The following is an 18,745-nucleotide window of genomic DNA, read 5'->3' as shown; positions in this document are numbered from 1 at the left end:
TTTGATTTAGAATTCAACGCACACTTAACCAGCATGGCTACCACAGCATTCTGCAGCGATACACTGTCCCATCTGGTTTGCGCTTAGTGGGACTAACATTTTTCAACAGGACAATGACCCAACACACCTCCAGGCTGTGTAAGGGCTATTTGACCAATAAGGAGAGTGATGGAGTGCTGCATCAGATGATCTGGCCTCCACAAACACCCAAACTCAACTCAGTGGAGATGAGTTGGACTGCAGAGTGACGGAAAAGCAACCAACAAGTGCTCAGCATATGTGGGAAGACTGTTGGAAAAGCATTCCAGGTGAAGCTGGTTGAGAGAATGCCAAGAGTGCGCAAAGCTGTCATCAAGGCAAAGGGTGGCTACTTTTAAATATATTTAGATTTGTTTAACACTTTTTTGGTTACTACATGATTCCATATGTGTTCTTTCATAGTTGTGATGTCTTCACTAGTATTCTACAATTCTACAATGTAGAAAATAGTACAAATAAAGGAAAACCCTTTAATGAGTAGGTGTGTCCAAACTTTTGATTGATAATGTACATCTCATATAACTATAAACTTTTTATTCAATATGCACTACATGACCAAAAGTATGTGGATACCTGCTCGTCAAACATCTCATTGCAAAATCATGGGCATTAATATGGAGTTGCCCCTTGCTGCTATAACTGCTTCCACTCTTCTGGGAAGGCTTTCCTCTAGATGTTGGAACATTGCTGTTGGGTCAAGGGCGTTACTGAGGTCGGGCACTAATGTTGGGCAATTAGGCATAGCTCGCAGTTGGCGTTCCAATTCATCCCAATGGTGTTCTAAGGGGTTGAGGTCAGCTCTCTGTGCAGGCCAGTCAAGTTCTTCCACACCTATCTTGACAAACCATTTCTGTATGAGCCTCGGTTTGTGCACTGGGGCATTGTCGTGCTGAAACAGGAAAGGAACTTATTAAGTTGGATGCACAGAATTGTCTAGAATATCATTGTATGCTGCAGTGTTAAGATTTCCCTTCACTGGAACTAAGTTGCCTAGCCCAAACCATGAAAAACAGCCCCAGACCATTATTGCTTCACCAAACTTTACAGTTGGCACTATTCATTGGGGCTTTCTCCTGGCATCTGCCAAACCCAGATTTGTCAGAGGGACTGCCAGTAAAGTGTGATTCATTACTCCGGAGAACGAGTTTCCACTGCTCCAGAGTCCAATGATGGAGAGCTTTATACCACTCCAGCCAACGATTAGCATTGCACATGGTGATCTTAGGCTTGTGTGCAGCTGCTCAGCCATTGAAACACATTTCATGAACAGTTCTTCTGCTGGAGTTGCTTCCAGAGGCAGTTTGGAACTCGGTTGTGAGTGTTGCAACCCAGAACAGAGGATTTTTACACACTACACACTTCAGCACTCAGCGGTCCCGTTCTGTGAGCTTCTGTGGCCTACCACTTCACGGCTGAGACGTTGTTGCTCCTAGACGTTTCCACTTCACAATAACAGCACTTGACCGGGGCAGCTCTAGCAGGGAAGAAATTGGACAAAATTACTTGTTGGAAAGGTGGCATCTCTATGAGGCGCTACATTGAAAGACCCTGAGCTCTTTCTGTAAGGCCATTCTGCTGCCGATGTTTGTCTATGGAGATTTTATACACCGATTTTATACACCTGTCAGCAACAGGTGTGTGTGAAATAGCCGAATCCACTGATTTGAAAGGGTGTCCACATACTTTTGTATATATAGTGTATTTTAGTACTGTTGCAGTTTTGTGTGTTGCAGGGACTCATTGTAATATTTTGTCTTACCAGTGTGTCATTCAGTGTATTACCAATGATAGACATCTTATATACATTTTACAGAACAAATTGCCAAGTCTCTGGTAAGTTATGTGTCAAATGTACAGTTTTCATTGGTTTGCAATTGTGGTGACAATAATACATTGGTTTGCTTGCAGCCAACAGTAGCCTGTATGTCTGTATTCTGTATCTCACATCGGTCAGGGAGGCTGTGATGTGCGTAAATTGATGAGATTTACTTTGAGCATTCATATTCCTGCTGGTCTTTGAATGTGCTGTTGCTCATGCCAGATACGAATAATATTTGTAGATATTTGCGTTTATTCTCAATACTTTCCTGCGACAGACCCGCTTGCTTTGGAGTCGTCGACGCCTCAACAGTTAACGGGATGCCGGAGCAGTGACAAATGGTTGGCTCAGGCTCCCCATGAATTCGCTTCTCAGGTGAAAGCACGACAGAAGACCGTTCAGCCGCAGTTGGCCTTCTGCTGGGGTGAAGGTGACTCGCTTCGCCGCTGAGGAGAGAGATGCAGAGAAGAAGCTGCGAGCCGTCCACTACTTGCTGTCGTCCTGCAAGCTGAACATACGAATATTATAGATAGGCTGGCCGTGGGATTTTATCAGTGACTGTGTATGCATGTGTTCTGCACCGAACGGGCGCATTAACCGCCCCAGATCCGCAGCGAACATTTTCCAGCTCGGCAAACCACCGCAGAGGGACCCCGAGCGCCGGGAGAGCACCGAGAGCGCGCGGAAAGCCCAGCGGGCCGTAGGCGACTGTAGGATGGTGAGATATGATCTATCGTGCATTATTGGTAAAAGCAATGGAGTCCTTTCTGCCGTACTAGTATAAGAGCAGACACTATCCTGTATATATTTTACCCACAACAAATTAAAATGCGCAACGCTAGATATTCTAAATGTAATTATCCAGAGACATTTTCTTACCAAGCTACATTTATCTGCCAACTAAGTCCTAGATGGGAGTCCAGGAGCCATGGAGAAATTCATTTAAGAATGTCCTTGAATGGTTTCTTAACGCTTTAAGGTGCGATAGACTAAATAATGTATGTTGCACTCAGAAGGGCATGCCACAAGGATAGCTACTACAATATTACACCAATGTGCCACAATTAGTAGTTGTGTGTATATATCTATGTATATATGTGTGTGTCTTTATAGTGCAATAGTGTTATTAAAGTTTAGGCCTATATTGGGCCCTTGAAAATCTATGGAGCTATGCATTGACTTGCTGAAAGGGGTTATGTGTACATGTTGCTTCTCAGACTGTCCAAGAATTCAACACTCTTGTGGCGCTGTACCGAGAACAGGTCATCTCTATTGGGGAGATTTCTGCCGATTGTCCCTCTTTACGGGCCGTGCTGCACCGTACCAGGACCAAAGGATGCGCTATGGCCCAAGCTGCCCATCAGAACCTCACCGTGATATCTGGGTCTGGGTAAGGAATCTGCGTCTACGATATACGGATAGGCTACAATTTAATGAATGTGATCTGTTGACATCTTTAGTCGTCACTGGAGCTGTCCACGGTGCTAGTGTGTCAATCCAAGCCCTGCTATTCGACAGGATGATTCAATACAGTAGCAGGGTTGGGTTCAATTCAATTTCAATTCAGAAAGTAAACCAAATTCCAATTTTACTAAAACCAATTAAAGAGAATTGTTATTGGAATTTCAGTGTAGACTACTTCCTGAATTGACCCAACAAAATGTTACTTAGGGCCTTATCGACTGCATGTGTGGGTGGGTATGGATGTGGATATGCAGACCCTTAAGCCACTGTGGCCCCCCCATGATGAGTTCATATTTTTTTGTGGTCCTAACCAAAGTTGCCCACCCCTGCTTTAGAGCCAGGGGGTTTCACGAAGGGCTAGAATAGGAGCCAGTGATAAGATTTGAAACTGTCCATTCTCCTACTGTATGTGTATGTGTTGTAGGCCAGAGGATGGGGAGATCCACCCAGAGATCTGCCGTCTCTTCATCCAGCTGCAGTGCTGCCTAGAGATGTTCATCACGGAGATGCTCAAGTCCATGTGTCTATTGGGGGTACTGCAGCTCCACAGGAAAGGTGAAATACCAATCTCAACCAGCAGAGGGCAGAATAGTAGATACAATATTTTGTATTTATTTTTTATTTAACCTTTATTTAACCAGGTAGGCTAGTTGAGAACAAGTTCTCATTTGCAACTACGACCTGGCCAAGATAAAGCAAAGCAGTGTGACACAGACAACAACACAGAGTTACACATGGAGTAAACAATAAACAAGCCAATAACACAATAAACAAATCAATGACACAGTAGAAAAAAGAAAGTCTATATACAGTGTGTGCAAAAGGCATGAGGAGGTAGGCAATAAATAGGCCATAGGAGCGAATAGTTACAATTTAGCAGATTAACACTGGAGTGATAAATGAGCAGATGATTATGTGCAGGTAGAGATACTGGTTGTGCAAAAGAGCAGAAAAGTAAATCAAATAAAAAACAGTATGGGGATGAGGTAGATAGATTGGGTGGGCTATTTACAGATGGACTATGTACAGCTGCAGCGATCGTTTAGCTACTCAGATAGTTGTTGTTTAAAGTTGGTGAGGGAAATAAAAGTCTCAAACTTCAGCAATTCGTTCCAGTCACTGGCAGCAGAGAACTGGAAGGAAAGGCGGCCAAATGAGGTGTTGGCTTTGGGGATGGTCAGTGAGATATACCTGCTGGAACGTGCTACGGGTGGGTATTGTTATCATGACCAGTGAACTTAGATAAGGCGGAGCTTTACCTAGCATAGACTTATAGATGACCTGGAGCCAGTGGGTCTGGCAACGAATATGTAGCGAGGGCCAGCCGACTGAAGCATACAGGTCGCAGTGGTGGGTGGTATAAGGTGATTTGGTAACAAAACGGATGGCACTGTGATAAACTGCATCCAGTTTGCTGAGTAGAGTATTGGGAGCAATTTTTTAGATGACATCGCCAAAGTCGAGGATCGGTAGGATAGTCAGTTTTACTAGGGTAAGTTTGGCGGCGTGAGTGAAGGAGGCTTTGTTGCGAAATAGAAAGCCAATTCTAGATTGGATTTTTGATTGGAGATGTTTAATATGAGTCTGGAAGGAGAGTTTACAGTCTAGCCAGACACCTAGGTATTTATAGTTGTCCACATATTCTAGGTCGGAATCGTCCAGGGTGGTGATGCTAGTCGGGCGGGCGGGTGCGAGCAGCGAACGGTTGAAAAGCATGCATTTAGTTTTTACTAGTGTTTAAGAGCAGTTGGAAGCCACGGAAGGAGTGTTGTATGGCATTGAAATATGCCATACAATATGAAATACATGGCATCACAGGTTACCCAGTATTATATGTTGATCATATCCCAGGAAAGGATTCATACCCGGAGCCCAGGCTGGACTTCAAGATGGATGAGAGTTCTGATGTACCCATCCTGGAGGAGCGCTCCTCCTCACCTGTGGACTACCAACACGAGTCCTGGCTGGTGTGCACCGATATTGAAAACATAGAGAGGTATAGTGTAATGCAATATGCTTACATACTCATGGTCTCTCATGGTCAACAGAAAGCTCAGGCCACAGAGTACTGTTTAAGCCATACATGAATAGGATTATCAACAGCTTGGACATTACAAGTTATAGTAGACGTTCATGTTTCAGTTTGTGTGTAGGCTTCCTCTGTGACCATGTAGAGGTGGTAAATGGATTTACCCATGATTCACCCTGTCTCCTCAGGGACATGCGAGAGATGAGAAACCTACTCAGCAAACTTAGGGAGACCATGCCTTTACCACTAAAAAACCAAGGTAAGTAGCATTTGTCCTGTAAGAGTGTGTTAAATCATGAAAGATACACAAGATGGAAGGCACTGCACTGTACTCAGGTTCCTCTGTCTGTGTTGTCTAGATGACAGCAGTCTGCTGAATCTCACTCAATACCCGCTAGTCAGGCAGAGGAAGAGGCGCTTCTCTGGGTTCTGCTGCCTGGTGTCTGGCTGAGTCAGTCGGGTCCTGCAGGCAGCAGCAAGGGCAGCACACCAACCCTACACAACACCTTACATGTTATTACTGCCATTTGGGGAAGGAACTTTCTGATCAGTCTGTCTTTATTTTGTAATATGATTATATGTAGAAAAAGCTATTCAAATATAATGTTACAAACATGCATATTTTGCTATTATATTATTCAAGCTGTCTCCCTTTGTAGAAAAGGAGGACCCTTAGGTCTATAGACGAGCACAAACAGATGTGCCAAACTGATGCCATGAGAGATGCATTATGTTGGTAGACAGCTTTGCCTAATCTTTGCCTTCAGACATCTTCCTCAGAATGTCATTATATTTCTTCACTGTGCGATGCTTCTTTTGCAGTCTTCCATGAAAAGGAAATCTGTCTCCAACTTACTTTTTCCATCACAAGGGCTTTGCAATGCTCCATATCAAAAACACTTCTCATTTCATGTAAATACAGTATATAAATGGTGGTAAATGTTTTGTATGAAACTTTCTTTGAATAATGTAACTATAGATTATCTAAAGATTGAATGTCTAAATCATTTGCATTGATTTATTTTGATGTCTTGGCCGAAAGTGTACAGCATGAATATTGCTATTTGTACTGTGGTAGATGTGTAGTGTATAGATGTTGTGCTATAAATTGTTGTACGGCTGACAGTATGTATAGGCCATTTTATAATGTGAATAAACCTTTTGTATTTAAATAATCCTTTTTGTCTGGTTTATAGAGAGGCTCTGATCGGTTGTTTCTTGTTGGTTTCAGAGCCCACACATGATGTCCGCTTAAAGTATACTTCACATGAAGGAGACAAATGGACCTATTCTTTGTAGTCGTGGGTACTTGCAAAGCTATAAACTTCATCAATCACAACATGAAACTATTTTATATTTTATCAGCGTGACAGGAACTCAGTGTTCCACCCATGACCCCTATTTCCACACTCAAGGGAGTGTCAGAGGTCAGAGTTGTAGAGACAACTTACAGCTGGTGAATGTTACTGGAATCTGGAATTTCCAGACACTTCTTCCAGTAAGGGGACAGGATGGAAGGTTGCGAAAGGAGGGTTTGGAAGACTTGGGAACTTTGAACTTTGTGTTGTCATGGCTTACAGGCTGACTACACCGCTCACGTTGCGTGCGCGAGTGTTGCAAAATACATTTAGAAATCCATGTTATTCAATTATTGCACCTACACTGGTCGCACGCGTCAACGAGAGTCTGCGTTGCCAAGGGCTAAAATAGAAGTCAGTTCTATTTGTGATGCAGATAGCGCTGCAAGTCCTGCCTCTCCCATCTCCTCATTGGTAGGTACCCACGTTCCATCTCATTGGTTATACCCACGTGGGTGACTGAAAGACGAACAAGGTCAGTGGCGGTAATGCACCTAATTTCTGAATGTTGCCAATCGCAATATAAAGTCAAGAGAAGAAATAGCCTGGAAGGAGGAGAGATGACTAGAAATGATTCGGTTGACCGTTTTATGTGTGGATTAATTGTCGGAGTAGAGGACCTTGTGCATTTCAGGTCAAATAACAACTCAATGTTTATATCCCAGGACAAATTAGCTAGCAACAGCAATCTATCTAAATAGGACAAATTAGCTAGCAAGTGCAAGCTAGCTAGCTAAATTTCCATACATGTTTAATGCTTTTCGACCTGTCCCCAAATTAATGTAATTGGTTCAGAGTTTGTTTTGATATTTTAATCTGCGTGTTGTGATCGCGTTTGGTGTGGGGGGACAAAATTAATGTATGCACGATGGCGCATGATGGTGCACGTGCACAGCCGGTTTGGGTTCCGTGTTACAGTCTTCAGTCTTTTTTTGTCTTATCTATTAGACTCGGTTTGTGGCTGATGCAGGAAGGGGGTGTCTTCTTTGACAGACAAGTTAAATAACCAATCATTTGTGAGGGATATATGAAGTCATACCCATAGACATACATTGCCGTTCAAAAGTTTGGGGTCACTTAGAAATGTCCTTGTTTTTGAAAGAAAAGCAATTTTTTGGTCCATTAAAATAACATCAAATTGGTCAGAAATACAGTGTAGACATTGTCTATGTTGTAGAAAGAGGAATGGGAGGCCCCAGTGCACAACTTAGCAAGAGGACAAGTACATTAGAGTGTCTAGGTTGAAAAACAGACGCCTCACAAGTCCTCAACTGGCAGCTTCATTAAATAGTACCAGCAAAACACCAGTCTAAACGTCAACAGTGAAGATGCGACTCCGGGATGCTGGACTTCCAGGCAGAGTTGCAAAGAAAAATACATATTTCAGACTGGCCAATAAAAAGAAAAGATTATGATGGGCAAAAGAACACAGACACTGGACAGAGGATCTAGAAGGCCAGCATCTCGGTGTGATAAAATATCTGCATTAAAAAGTACAAAGCAGTTATAAAGAATATGATATATTCAAGAAGTACTAAGATGAGATCAAGATTATGGTTCAGGGGCCTGCAATTTAAAAAATATTGTTTTAGGATGGAATGTCTGCTCATCCCGGAGCTTTGGGAGTACTATTTAATGATGCTGCCAGTTCAGTCTGTTTCTTAAACTAGACACTTCCTCTCCTCTTTCTATTCTGGTTCGAGCCAGTTTGCTCTGTTCTGTGAAGGGAGTGGTACACAGCGCTGTACAAGATCTTCAGTTTCTTGGCAATTTTTCTCATGCAATAGCCTTCATTTCTCAGAACAAGAATATACTGACGAATTTCAGAAGAAAGGCCTTAGTTTCTGGCCATTTTGAGCCTGTAAATACTGATGCTCCAGATACTCAACTAGTCTAAAGAAGGCCAGTTGTATTGCTTCTTTAATCAGACAAACAGTTTTAAGCTGTGCTGACATTATTGCAAAAGGGTTTTCTAATGATAGCCTTTTAAAATGATAAACTTGGATTAGCTAACACAACGTGCCATTGGAACACAGGAGTGATGGTTACTGATAATGGACTCTGTACGACGATGTAGATATTCCTGCCATTTCCAGCTACAACAGTCATTTACAACGTTAATGTATTTCTGATCAATTTGATGTTATTTTAATGGACAAATAATATACTATTCTTTCAAAAACAAGGACATTTCTAAGTGACACCAAACTTTTAACGGTGGTGTGTTTCCTTTTCCAGCGAATCACAGGGATCTGGGCCTGGTCGGGTGTCCGTAGTATATACATTGTGTATTACTCATTGAAGAAGAACTCCTCATCCAATTTGAGGTGAGTAATCCCAGTTCTGATGTCCAGAAGCTCTTTTCGGTCATAAGAGACTGTAGCAGCAACATTATGTACAAAACAAGTTACGAACAACGCGAAAAAACAAACAAAATAGCATGGTTGGTTAAGAGCCGACGGCAGCCCTACCCTCCGGCGCCATCATTCCAACTGGAATTCCATTCCAACATACATTTAGTATTACTTTCTTAGCTACAGTATACAGTGGGGAGAACAAGTATTTGAAACACTGCCGATTTTGCAGGTTTTCCTACTTACAAAGCATGTAGAGGTCTGTCATTTTTTATCATAGGTACAATTCAACTGTGAGAGACGGAATCTAAAACAAAATCCAGAAAATCACATTGTATGATTTTTAAGTAATTAATATGCATTTTATTGCATGACATAAGTATTTGATACATCAGAAAAGCAGAACTTAATATTTGGTACAGAAACCTTTGTTTGCAATTACAGAGATCATACGTTTCCTGTAGTTCTTGACCAGGTTTGCACACACTGCAGCAGGGATTGTGGCACACTCCTCCATACATAGACCTTCTCCAGATCCTTCAGGTTTCGGGGCTGTTGCTGGGCAATACAGACTTTCAGCTCCCTCCAAAGATTTTCTATTGGGTTCAGGTCTGGAGACTGGCTAGGCCACTCCAGGACCTTGAGATGCTTCTTACGGAGCCACTCCTTAGTTGCCCTGGCTGTGTGTTTCGGGTCGTGGTCATGCTGGAAGACCCAGCCACGACCCATCTTCAATGCTCTTACTGAGGGAAGGAGGTTGTTGGCCAAGATCTCGCGATACATGGTCCCATCCATCCTCCCATCAATACGGTGCAGTCGTCCTGTCCCCTTTGCAAAAAATCATCCCCAAAGAATGATGTGACCAAGGGTGATTGACCGTCATCTTGAACTTCTTCCATTTTCTAATAATTGTGCCAACAGCCTTCTCACCAAGCTGCTTGTCTATTGTCCTGTAGCCCATCCCAGCCTTGTGCAGGTCTAAAATGTTATCCCTGATGTCCTTACACAGCTCTCTGGTCTTGGCCATTGTGGAGAGGTTGGAGTCTGTTTGATTGAGTGTGTAGACAGGTGTCTTTTATACATGTAATGAGTTCAAACAGGTGCAGTTAACACAGGTAATGAGTGGAAAACAGGAGGGCTTCTTAAAGAAAAACTAGCAGGTCTGTGAGAGACGGAATTCTTACTGGTTGGTAGGTGATCAAATACTTATGTCATGCAATAAAATGCAATTTAATTACTACAATGTGATTTTCTGGATTTTTGTTTTAGATTCTGTCTCTCACAGTTGAAGTGTACCTATGATAAAAAATTACAGACCTCTACATGCATTGTAAGTGGGAAAACCTGCAAAATCGGTTGTTTTGATTGCGGCAGAAATCATGCTGGATTTACAGCATGACCAAAGTTGAATGTTTATCATTTTAAAATATTAAAAGAGAACCTTAAAACGATAATTGGGATAACACACCCACTCCACTGAATTGCAGTTAGCCACTGATTCCTTCCAAACCACATTGTTGAATTTGAGATTTCCAACTTGTTGTGTAATGTTTATGTCCAATGTCCGATGAGCACCGATACGTTTTATCTGTCATTTCTCTTCATTATTTCTCTTCATATGACAAGGATTAAATAGGATTTGCCAGTAGATTGTTGACTTGATTCATGATGATGACAGCTAGCTTGCTAGCTAAGATTTTGAAAGTATGATGTTGACATGATCAGTCCAATTAAAGATACTGTAGATATAACGGGATTTGACTTAATTTTATCTGTTGCCAATGACCTTGAGCCTTCTTGGATGGGCACTTCTAATGTAACTCTATGGCAGCACCCAAGGGGCTTGAATTCTCGAGCTCTACACTTAGATTTGGCAGTGACGTAGTGTCCCCATGAGTGACAGAACACTGAGCCAATCATGGCGCAACTAGTGAACATTATCAACCCCTACGCTTCGTATTTTCCACTGCCTGCCCCACCACCACAGAAAGCATTGAGCTAGGCTGAAACTCCTGCATTTTGGAGCTGCCTTACTCAATAAAGCAAAAAAGAAAGCATGTTTAGAGGCTTTCTTATCTCAATTATTTTAAAGTAGTGCAAGGTGGGCTACTCTGTGGGACTCGACTGCACTGACAAAGGCATGACACCGTCAGGGCGGGGCTTCTAAAGCTGTTGCAGAGTCTAACCTGGGAGCCTTCACATCCTGATGACCTGCACTGCAAAATAGGTGGAGACTGTCTCAAAAGGGCTTTGAAGAAACATTAGAGGATGTTGGTGTCCTTTTTAAGTCATCATATAGTTTATCGACAATTAAGTGAAGATCACATGATTGACAATAGGATTCAATTACATAATGTCGTAATTTGATTTTTGTTCTGTCTGTGTGTCTGTCCAGATAAGTTGTTTGTTTCTAACACTCAATGTGGGGGTGGAGAGAGGCATGATAGTTCCAAATGTATTTGCGTGGCATGAGAGACTTTTATGTGAGTACTTTCATTTATCAATCTTCATTAAGTCATGAATAATGTAATATTAATGGGTTGTTAAGTGCCTTTTAATGTTAGCTCTACTTGGATTGATCTATGGTTTCCATATCTGTGTGTGCTCCACCTTTGTGTGTGTTGTGTGTATTGCAGCCCATACAAAAACGAGTTATGCATCTTCAATGTTGAAGTTGGCAGTGGTATGATGATGTCCTATTGTGGTTTCCACCTGGGTTGTTGCCATGGTGACCAGCTCTTCTCCATGAATGTGGGTCCATGTGACAAGGATGTGGTCAGCCTGGACTGGGCCAAGTTCAGTGCCACCATGTCTGCCAAGAGCTCAGTCCAGGAGCCCTGCAACTCTGACATCTGTTACGAGTGTAAGAGCTGCACCGGCAACTCTGACTGGCCACACATTCCCTTTATGAGTCAGATATCACTTGACCATGTTCAGCTGAAATAACCTTATCTGAAAATAGTTTTAACTAGTTAAATTTGTTGATAGAATTTCAACATAGCAAAATCATTCCATGTACATGTTGCTCTTACCCTTTGACTTTGTGCACCCAGAGTCCAAACAATGTCTGTGTGAAGTTCCCCAGGACTGTCCTGAGAGAGAACACATGTTCTGTGTGAAGCTGCTGAAGAACCAGAGCAAGAGGAGTATGGCCCTGTGCTCCATGGCTGCCATCAAGTGTAGAAAGATGGTGTTTGAGATTCTCAATGAAGGCCTGTGTGAATAGTCCACATAATCAGGTCCTGCTGTACCTATCCTCTTCCCATATTCTATCACTCTCTCCTTGTCCATAATACCATAGAGTACACACTACATTTAACTGTAAAGACTAACATTCAGAAGGAGCACGTTTTGTCCCGTTTCAGTTGTAGCTTGGTTCAACTTAATTTGCTAAAATTGAGATTGTTGTTAACTTGTTGTTAAAAAATGTCACTTAATGCAATCAACTCTATTGTGTCACAACGTAGCGTTTATTTGAAATTAACAAAAATGTAACCTTTTTTGTCTAATGATCTTTTATTTACATCTTACAACAATCCCAGTCATTTTCCAGACATTTTCCAGACGTTGACATAACGTGCATTTCCGGTACTGAATGAAAGGTTATAATACATCTTATACAGACGTCAAAAATACGTACTATCCAGACATTGAAATCAGGTGCATTTTAGGTGCTGGATGAAAGATAAAATACACATTTTACGGAAGTTGACAAGGTGACATTGACATTTACAGACGTTGAAATGTTTTTCCTTCATTGATTCTATGGCCAAGTACCAATAAAGGAAGTCCAAAAAAGTTGTCTGAAGTCAAAAGCTTAGTGGCATAGTTCTCTCCATTACCATGTAGAGTAGAAAATGGATAGCTCTACCTTGATGCACACTTTATTAGAATATAAGGGACTACTCTCTTATAAGTAAAAAAAAACCATTACAATTATGGGTTAAGAATCATGTTTTAAAGTGCAGAACAGGCCTTGATGCTGACTACATCAAACTGCTCCCCCTGGCACCTCCGAGCCCCCACCTCACATTCTGACATTGTCACAGCAACAGCACTGTCTGGTAGTTTGACACAGAGCTGGACAGAGGTGTCAAAGCACTCCTCCTGGCAGGAAGTGAGCCCCTGATCCGACCAATCACAATCACTGTCCTTCACCAGCTTGAAGCTCCGCCCCAGACACTGCAGAGCTCCAAGTTGACACACGCCCAATTTACTTGTTCTGTCTGTGTGGAGGGTGGCACATAACTGCAGGGAAGGCCTTTAAAGAGAAAAATAATCCGATTCAAATATCTTGTTTATTTCCAGGGTTGTATATACTTAGTTGTATTACCCTGTCAAAAGTCAAGAAATGTGAAAAGACTAGTTAAAATACTCACTGGCATTGGTATGGAAGCTTACACACACACTGACTCTTTCCTGGTGTTTCCCATAGTTTGCAGTTCAAGCCAAGTGGAGGGGTGGGGCCCTTTGGCACTGGCACACACAGAATAAACACATCAACATTAATATTTAATGGAATGGGATGCCTTCTCGTTTAATTTCAGAGCAAAGATGGTAAGAATTTGCTTTCTAGATTCCCATGTAGCAGTTGCATCTCTGGATCTCTTACCTTCTCTGCACCTTATGCTGTCTGGGGATGGAGACCACTGCAGACTGGAGCTGCAGACGATCTCTGCCATGCCCTCTCTCATCATCCCCACAGGACAGGACAGGGACACACTGTCCCCAATTTGATAGATCACTTTCCAAGGAGTGCCTGTGACATCATTCTCAAGGGACGGAACACCACATGTTGCACCTAGAATAGAGTTTGAGCAAAGACAGTACAGTATGAAGATAGGCTAAAACTGCTTCTCCAATAGAAATCCCCAATCAAACTTGTTGGCAATGTCATGGCGACGTTGGCTAGCTAAGCTCATGCATAGAAGCTGTGCATGTGCAGTCTCCCAAATCAACGGCACGAAAATGAAAACGGGTCAGCTTGTCACTTTTGCGAAGTCAGAGTAATAACATGTTCAACTACTTAAAACCTTGTCTCAAATCTAGGTTGTGCCTTTACATTTTGAGAAAATTTACATCTAAAGAAGAATTGTTCACTTCTCTCATTGACTTCTCAAACCCCAAACTCCAGCCTGGTCTGCTTCGCAAGCGTTCCCGGGAAGTCTTGCGATGTTGCGCCTCTGGGTTTAGAAACTCTGTGGTTTGAGTGAGTCAGATCCAACGTCAGTGTTTTAAAAAGTTAACCCTTTGAGTACCTACTCTTGCACTCCAATGGTCCTCTGGTCCAGCTGTTGTTGTCAGTGCACTCAGCCACAGTTTCTCCAGTGATGTAGTGGCCCTCTATGCAGGAGTACTCAATCTTACTGCCTACAAGGTATACATCTCTGGGGCTCTAGATGCAAATACACATTGATGCTTTTTCACAACATACAGTAGACAAATTCACACACACTTCCTTGAAGGTTATTGAATTCTGCAATAGATAACAGGAATGGAAAGGTGACCATTACCAGGACAAAGCCATTCCTCAAGGCTGGCGGGGCTCTACATGCCTTTGGTGTACTTATAGAGAGACCAAAACACTGAGGCTCCATCATCCTGCAGACAAACACACAGTCAACCCCCATACTCTGAAGCAGATGTGGCAACTTTTCAAGTCTACTGAGGTTATTGTAACTGTAGCTACTGTGCTAAGGTGTGCTGTTGTTCACAGCGTATTTGGTGAGAGGTTAAGTTTCCTCACTGTAAATGTTGTAGGTCTGACTCTTCACAGGAAGAATGTTCTGTGTGCAGCCCCACACAATCGAGGCCCCCTCGCCTGGGGGCAGGGTTAGTGCAGGTCCTAGACCTTGATATTTGACTTTGAGAACAAGATCCCCATGACGACCAGCAGCTCCAGCTCCCATGGATCACCCCTTATAAAAGACAAAGCCAAAATATCACATTTATAAGTCAATCATTATGGATAAATGTACAACAACATCATACATTGATCTTAAATCTTGCTGGCTCAGTGTCAGAGGCAAGGGGCCTGTAGGAACAATACAGTGTCAGTGGACAAGTCATTACAGGAAGTGAGCAATTTAGGTTGTTTTACCTGGCTGCTCCCCTATAACAGTGCCACTTTCACAGGCAGGGCCCGAGGTACCAGGCCTGCAGACACATTTACACTCTGTGCCAGTCAGCAGGGGCTGCCCGTTGTTGTGGCAGGGCCGGCAGTGGCAGGGATGCTCCTCTGCCAGGTACTCCTCTGTAGCTCTCTTCAGATGGAGCTTCCTCAGCCCGGCACACTGCACCTCCTTCACCAGCTCATACAGAGGCCGCAGCTACAATATGGATGGACTTGATACAGTATAACATGACGGCATCCCAAAAAATATGATAGAAATTGACTAAAAAGTTTATAGTTATATGAGATATATGTGATTATGCTACCTTCATGTTGATGACCTGAGGGAAGTCCTTGACAGAGCGGGCCCACTGGTCATACATTTGTCCATTGGCCTCAGGGTTCTCCAGGTCCAGGACACTCAGGCCAGCTATGAAGGATGGGTCTCCACCGATGACATTGGTCTTAATAGGCAGCTTGTTGTTGTTATACTCTGCAGACAGGATCATGGTTGACAGAGGTGATTACATACAGTACAATGCATCTGTTATTGTCACTTCAGACCTATTCAATTCAGTACCTTTCAATTCTTAACAATTCAGACGAGTTGATATTTTCTAATACTGTGTTGTTTTTGATTCATTGTAGCACTCGTGGTGCACACCGTGTATATAGGGTTTACTAAGGGTGACATAGAAACTTGTAGACCTACCTTTAGAGGTCTTGAGAGAGTCCACCAGTTTTTCACATGTGGTTTTGACCTTTTTCCTGAACAAGCGGCGCTTCTTCTTCGTAACACACCGTTGGTACTCTGTATCTGTTGTGCCTTCAATCAGAGAAAGAGGAAATCAAAAAGAATGTGTAATGTATTCAATGCAATGAATACCATATTTAACAGTTATGTGTCTCTATCTGGTGAGAAAGGGGTCCTACTCACTGGTCTCTTTGAGGGCCTCGTTGTCAAACTCCAGCAGGGCCTGGTACTGGCCCCCCAGGGCCCCCTCTGACAAGTAGTGGGTGCCATAGGTCTGCAGGAGGGAGCGGTAGGCTGGGTAACTGTACGTGGTTGGGAGGGAGGACAGCGCCTTCCAGAAGCCCTCAGCCAGAGTGACGTACTGGGGCACGGTGTTCTGGAACTGGGCTAGCTCCACCTGATTCTTTATGATCAGCAGCCTGTGAGACTGGCAGAAGAGAGGGACACGCATATAAGACCTAACCATCATACTTTACATACTCACGCAGGGCTATATTGTCATCAACCAGCTATAGTCTCAGTGAGTCACCTTGTCTTTGTTGAGCTCTGTGTGAAAAGTGCGGCGATCATGTCCCCATAAGGCATTGTCCTGGATGTGCTTCATGTAGGACCAGGAGCTCTCATAGGCCTCATCGCTGAAGTCATTCTCAACCACGACCTAGGAAGAGATCTCACAGATTGTAGTTGTATTACTTCACCAGTAAGTTACTACCTGTTACTAAACCAAACCTGCAGTCCCATGTAGTATAGTATGGCTCACCTGGAAGGTGTACCTGAGGATACTCTGAGGCAATCTGTAGAAGGTCTTGTGGTCTCCACTGAAAACCTTCCTGCACTGCCCTCCGAAGCTTAGTGTGTTAATGACACCAGACCTGAACTTCCCTGTCAGCACATCATACCTACAGGGGACAATACAAACCTTAACTCGGATACCTATCTGCACATCTTCAACACTGGATTATCACATCAACGTGTTGGGAAATACAGTATAGCCAATGCAAAGTGACCATTAAGAAAAACACAAGCAAAACTCATCACATCAAATTTGCAAGATGTGTTGTACTATACATGTCATATGATGTTAGTGGTAGAGGGGGGCCTGCCTACCCTTTGCCAGTGTGGTCAGAGTTGGGAGGAGTCTTGTCCAGGTCACACACATAGTGGCTATTGTCAGCATCACAGTGTCTCTCGTCTGTCCCGCCCTCCTCACAGTCCTGGTCTCCGTTACATACCAGAGAGAGGCTCACACACTGTCCTAAGATACACATACAGTACATATGTTGTTGTTGTTTATGAATCATATATGCACATACATACACATCGGTCGCCTGTATGAGATGAAAATACACATACTAAACAATACACTAATTCAGTACAAAGTGCATAAATAGCCAAAATTACTTATTTTTACTGGTTTCATGTGGATTTTAAAAAGTACCTGCAGAACAGCGGAACCTTTCTCCACAGCCTGTGCCCAAGGGACATCCTTTCTTGGGGACACACTCTTGACTCTGAGAAGCCTCCCCAGAGCATGGACTGCCCTGATACTGGGCAAACTCCTCAACAGTCCGTGTGCGGACCTGTAAATATTCAGAAAACATCAATATTAATACATGCAAGTTTTAAAAAATACCTTCCTTTCTTGAAGTCCATGCAATTAAGTATGTGTGTGTGTGATTGACTGTGTGTACCTGTGTTTTTGTGCAGCCATCGCATTCAGACCATTCCCCATAAAGTCCCCATCTGCAGTTCACAGGGTGCTCACAGCTAAGTGGACGGATGGAAACAATCATGTTCAGCTTTTACGTAGAATGGTAAATGTCAACCATGAATGTCACATTCAGGTTCTCAGTACATACCGAATGTGAGGGAGAAGGGAGAGTAACAGAGTCAGACAGGACAGAGTTACATCCAAGTTCAGCTAGGAGAAATAATGACATTCACAAGGTCAGATTGAGTTATAGTAATCATCATTCATGTTGAGAGGATAAGTGAGAACTCCTTACCTTCATAATGTACACCACAGAGACAGACAGGTCCTTTCCTCTGGCCCAGCACAGTGAGCCCAGCTCATATAGCCAGTGAAGAGAGAGCTTACTCAACAGCACCCAGAATTCAGGACATTCCACACTGGAGAAACACTCATGTTCTTTCCCCCAGCCAGACAACAATAAGGACCCATTTCCCCCTCCCTTGCTTGATGCGTAATTAATGGGGGCCTTGTAGCCCTGTGCCAGCAACAAACCTAATCAGTATATTTCTATCCATTTTGCCATGGGCTTTTATTCATTTCTAGCAAAACTATTGGTGGTGTCAAGGTTTTTGTGATGGTATTAGGTAATACTGCATGTACAATCATGAAATAAATGTGCTTTTCTTCAAACAGCACCTGAACTTTGTTTCTGAGTTGGGAGGGAGTTGCGCAATCATTGTTTTTCCAGGATGAGTCTCTCTGCTCCACACAACTGGTGCAAAGGTCACAAGCCTGTATTTACCCAAGTTAGTAGAGCCAAATTGTATGAGTTTTTCTACTCCAGTTGCTCCCAAGCAAATGTGTATGTAATGTATGACTGACTGTATGATATCAACCAGACACAATACAGCAGCTGCCATACTGACATACATCATCCCATACTGAACAAAAACAATTGTATGTTTAAAAAAAAAAGATATTTACCAATTTAACAACATGTCAATTTACACCTATAAGATCTGATCACAGTCAGACCACAATGTGTATTTTAATCATGTACACCTGTCTAAAAATGTACAGGACAAAGGAAACATGTTAAAACCAGGTATAAGTAAGGGCTTAA

At 42.8% G+C, this 18,745-nt stretch overlaps 2 protein-coding genes across 3 annotated transcripts; one reads left to right on the top strand and one right to left on the bottom strand.

Moving 5' to 3' along the window:
* Positions 1-915: 915 nt before the first annotated feature.
* rgs7bpb (regulator of G protein signaling 7 binding protein b) lies at positions 916-6,526 on the top strand. 2 transcript variants are annotated; one of them, XM_020458601.2, is made up of 6 exons: positions 916-2,576; positions 3,121-3,248; positions 3,747-3,877; positions 5,174-5,318; positions 5,540-5,610; positions 5,711-6,526. In XM_020458601.2, exons 1-6 carry the CDS (start codon positions 2,427-2,429, stop codon positions 5,800-5,802), a joined length of 717 nt encoding a protein of 238 aa, XP_020314190.1. In that variant the 5' UTR covers positions 916-2,426; the 3' UTR covers positions 5,803-6,526. The 2 variants fall into 2 exon arrangements, with proteins under 2 accessions (XP_020314190.1, XP_020314189.1); XM_020458600.2 differs by having other exon boundaries at positions 3,076-3,248.
* A 5,984-nt stretch (positions 6,527-12,510) lies between these two features.
* c7b (complement component 7b) lies at positions 12,511-18,148 on the bottom strand. The gene is made up of 17 exons (XM_020457772.2): positions 17,936-18,148; positions 17,789-17,850; positions 17,621-17,696; positions 17,368-17,509; positions 17,037-17,184; positions 16,690-16,828; positions 16,459-16,587; positions 16,113-16,356; positions 15,888-16,001; positions 15,502-15,668; positions 15,164-15,392; positions 14,810-14,981; positions 14,577-14,664; positions 14,326-14,458; positions 13,676-13,864; positions 13,443-13,539; positions 12,511-13,324 (listed from the first exon to the last, which is right to left on the bottom strand). Exons 1-17 carry the CDS (start codon positions 17,939-17,941, stop codon positions 13,021-13,023), a joined length of 2,439 nt encoding a protein of 812 aa, XP_020313361.1. The 5' UTR covers positions 17,942-18,148; the 3' UTR covers positions 12,511-13,020.
* Between the last annotated feature and the right edge of the window lie 597 nt (positions 18,149-18,745).

Source organism: Oncorhynchus kisutch, linkage group LG23, assembly GCF_002021735.2.
Source record: "Oncorhynchus kisutch isolate 150728-3 linkage group LG23, Okis_V2, whole genome shotgun sequence".
NCBI classification, from domain to species: Eukaryota; Metazoa; Chordata; class Actinopteri; order Salmoniformes; family Salmonidae; genus Oncorhynchus; species Oncorhynchus kisutch.
Note: the sequence above shows the minus strand (reverse complement) of the source record. Positions and strands in the feature narration are given on the sequence as shown.

Bases quoted from the DNA above. Each gene is read 5' to 3' on its own strand.
- rgs7bpb (XM_020458600.2), top strand. From the start codon at position 2,427: ATGTGTTCTGCACCGAACGGGCGCATTAACCGCCCCAGATCCGCAGCG. The intron at 2,577-3,075 runs GTGAGATATGAT...GTTGCTTCTCAG, and splicing joins CCGTAGGCGACTGTAGGATG to ACTGTCCAAGAATTCAACAC. The intron at 3,249-3,746 runs GTAAGGAATCTG...TATGTGTTGTAG, and splicing joins ACCGTGATATCTGGGTCTGG to GCCAGAGGATGGGGAGATCC.
- c7b (XM_020457772.2), bottom strand. The intron at 17,185-17,367 runs GTACTTTTTAAA...TGTGTATCTTAG, and splicing joins AAGGTTCCGCTGTTCTGCAG to GACAGTGTGTGAGCCTCTCT. The intron at 13,325-13,442 runs GTGAGTATTTTA...TTCTCTTTAAAG, and splicing joins AAGCTTCCATACCAATGCCA to GCCTTCCCTGCAGTTATGTG.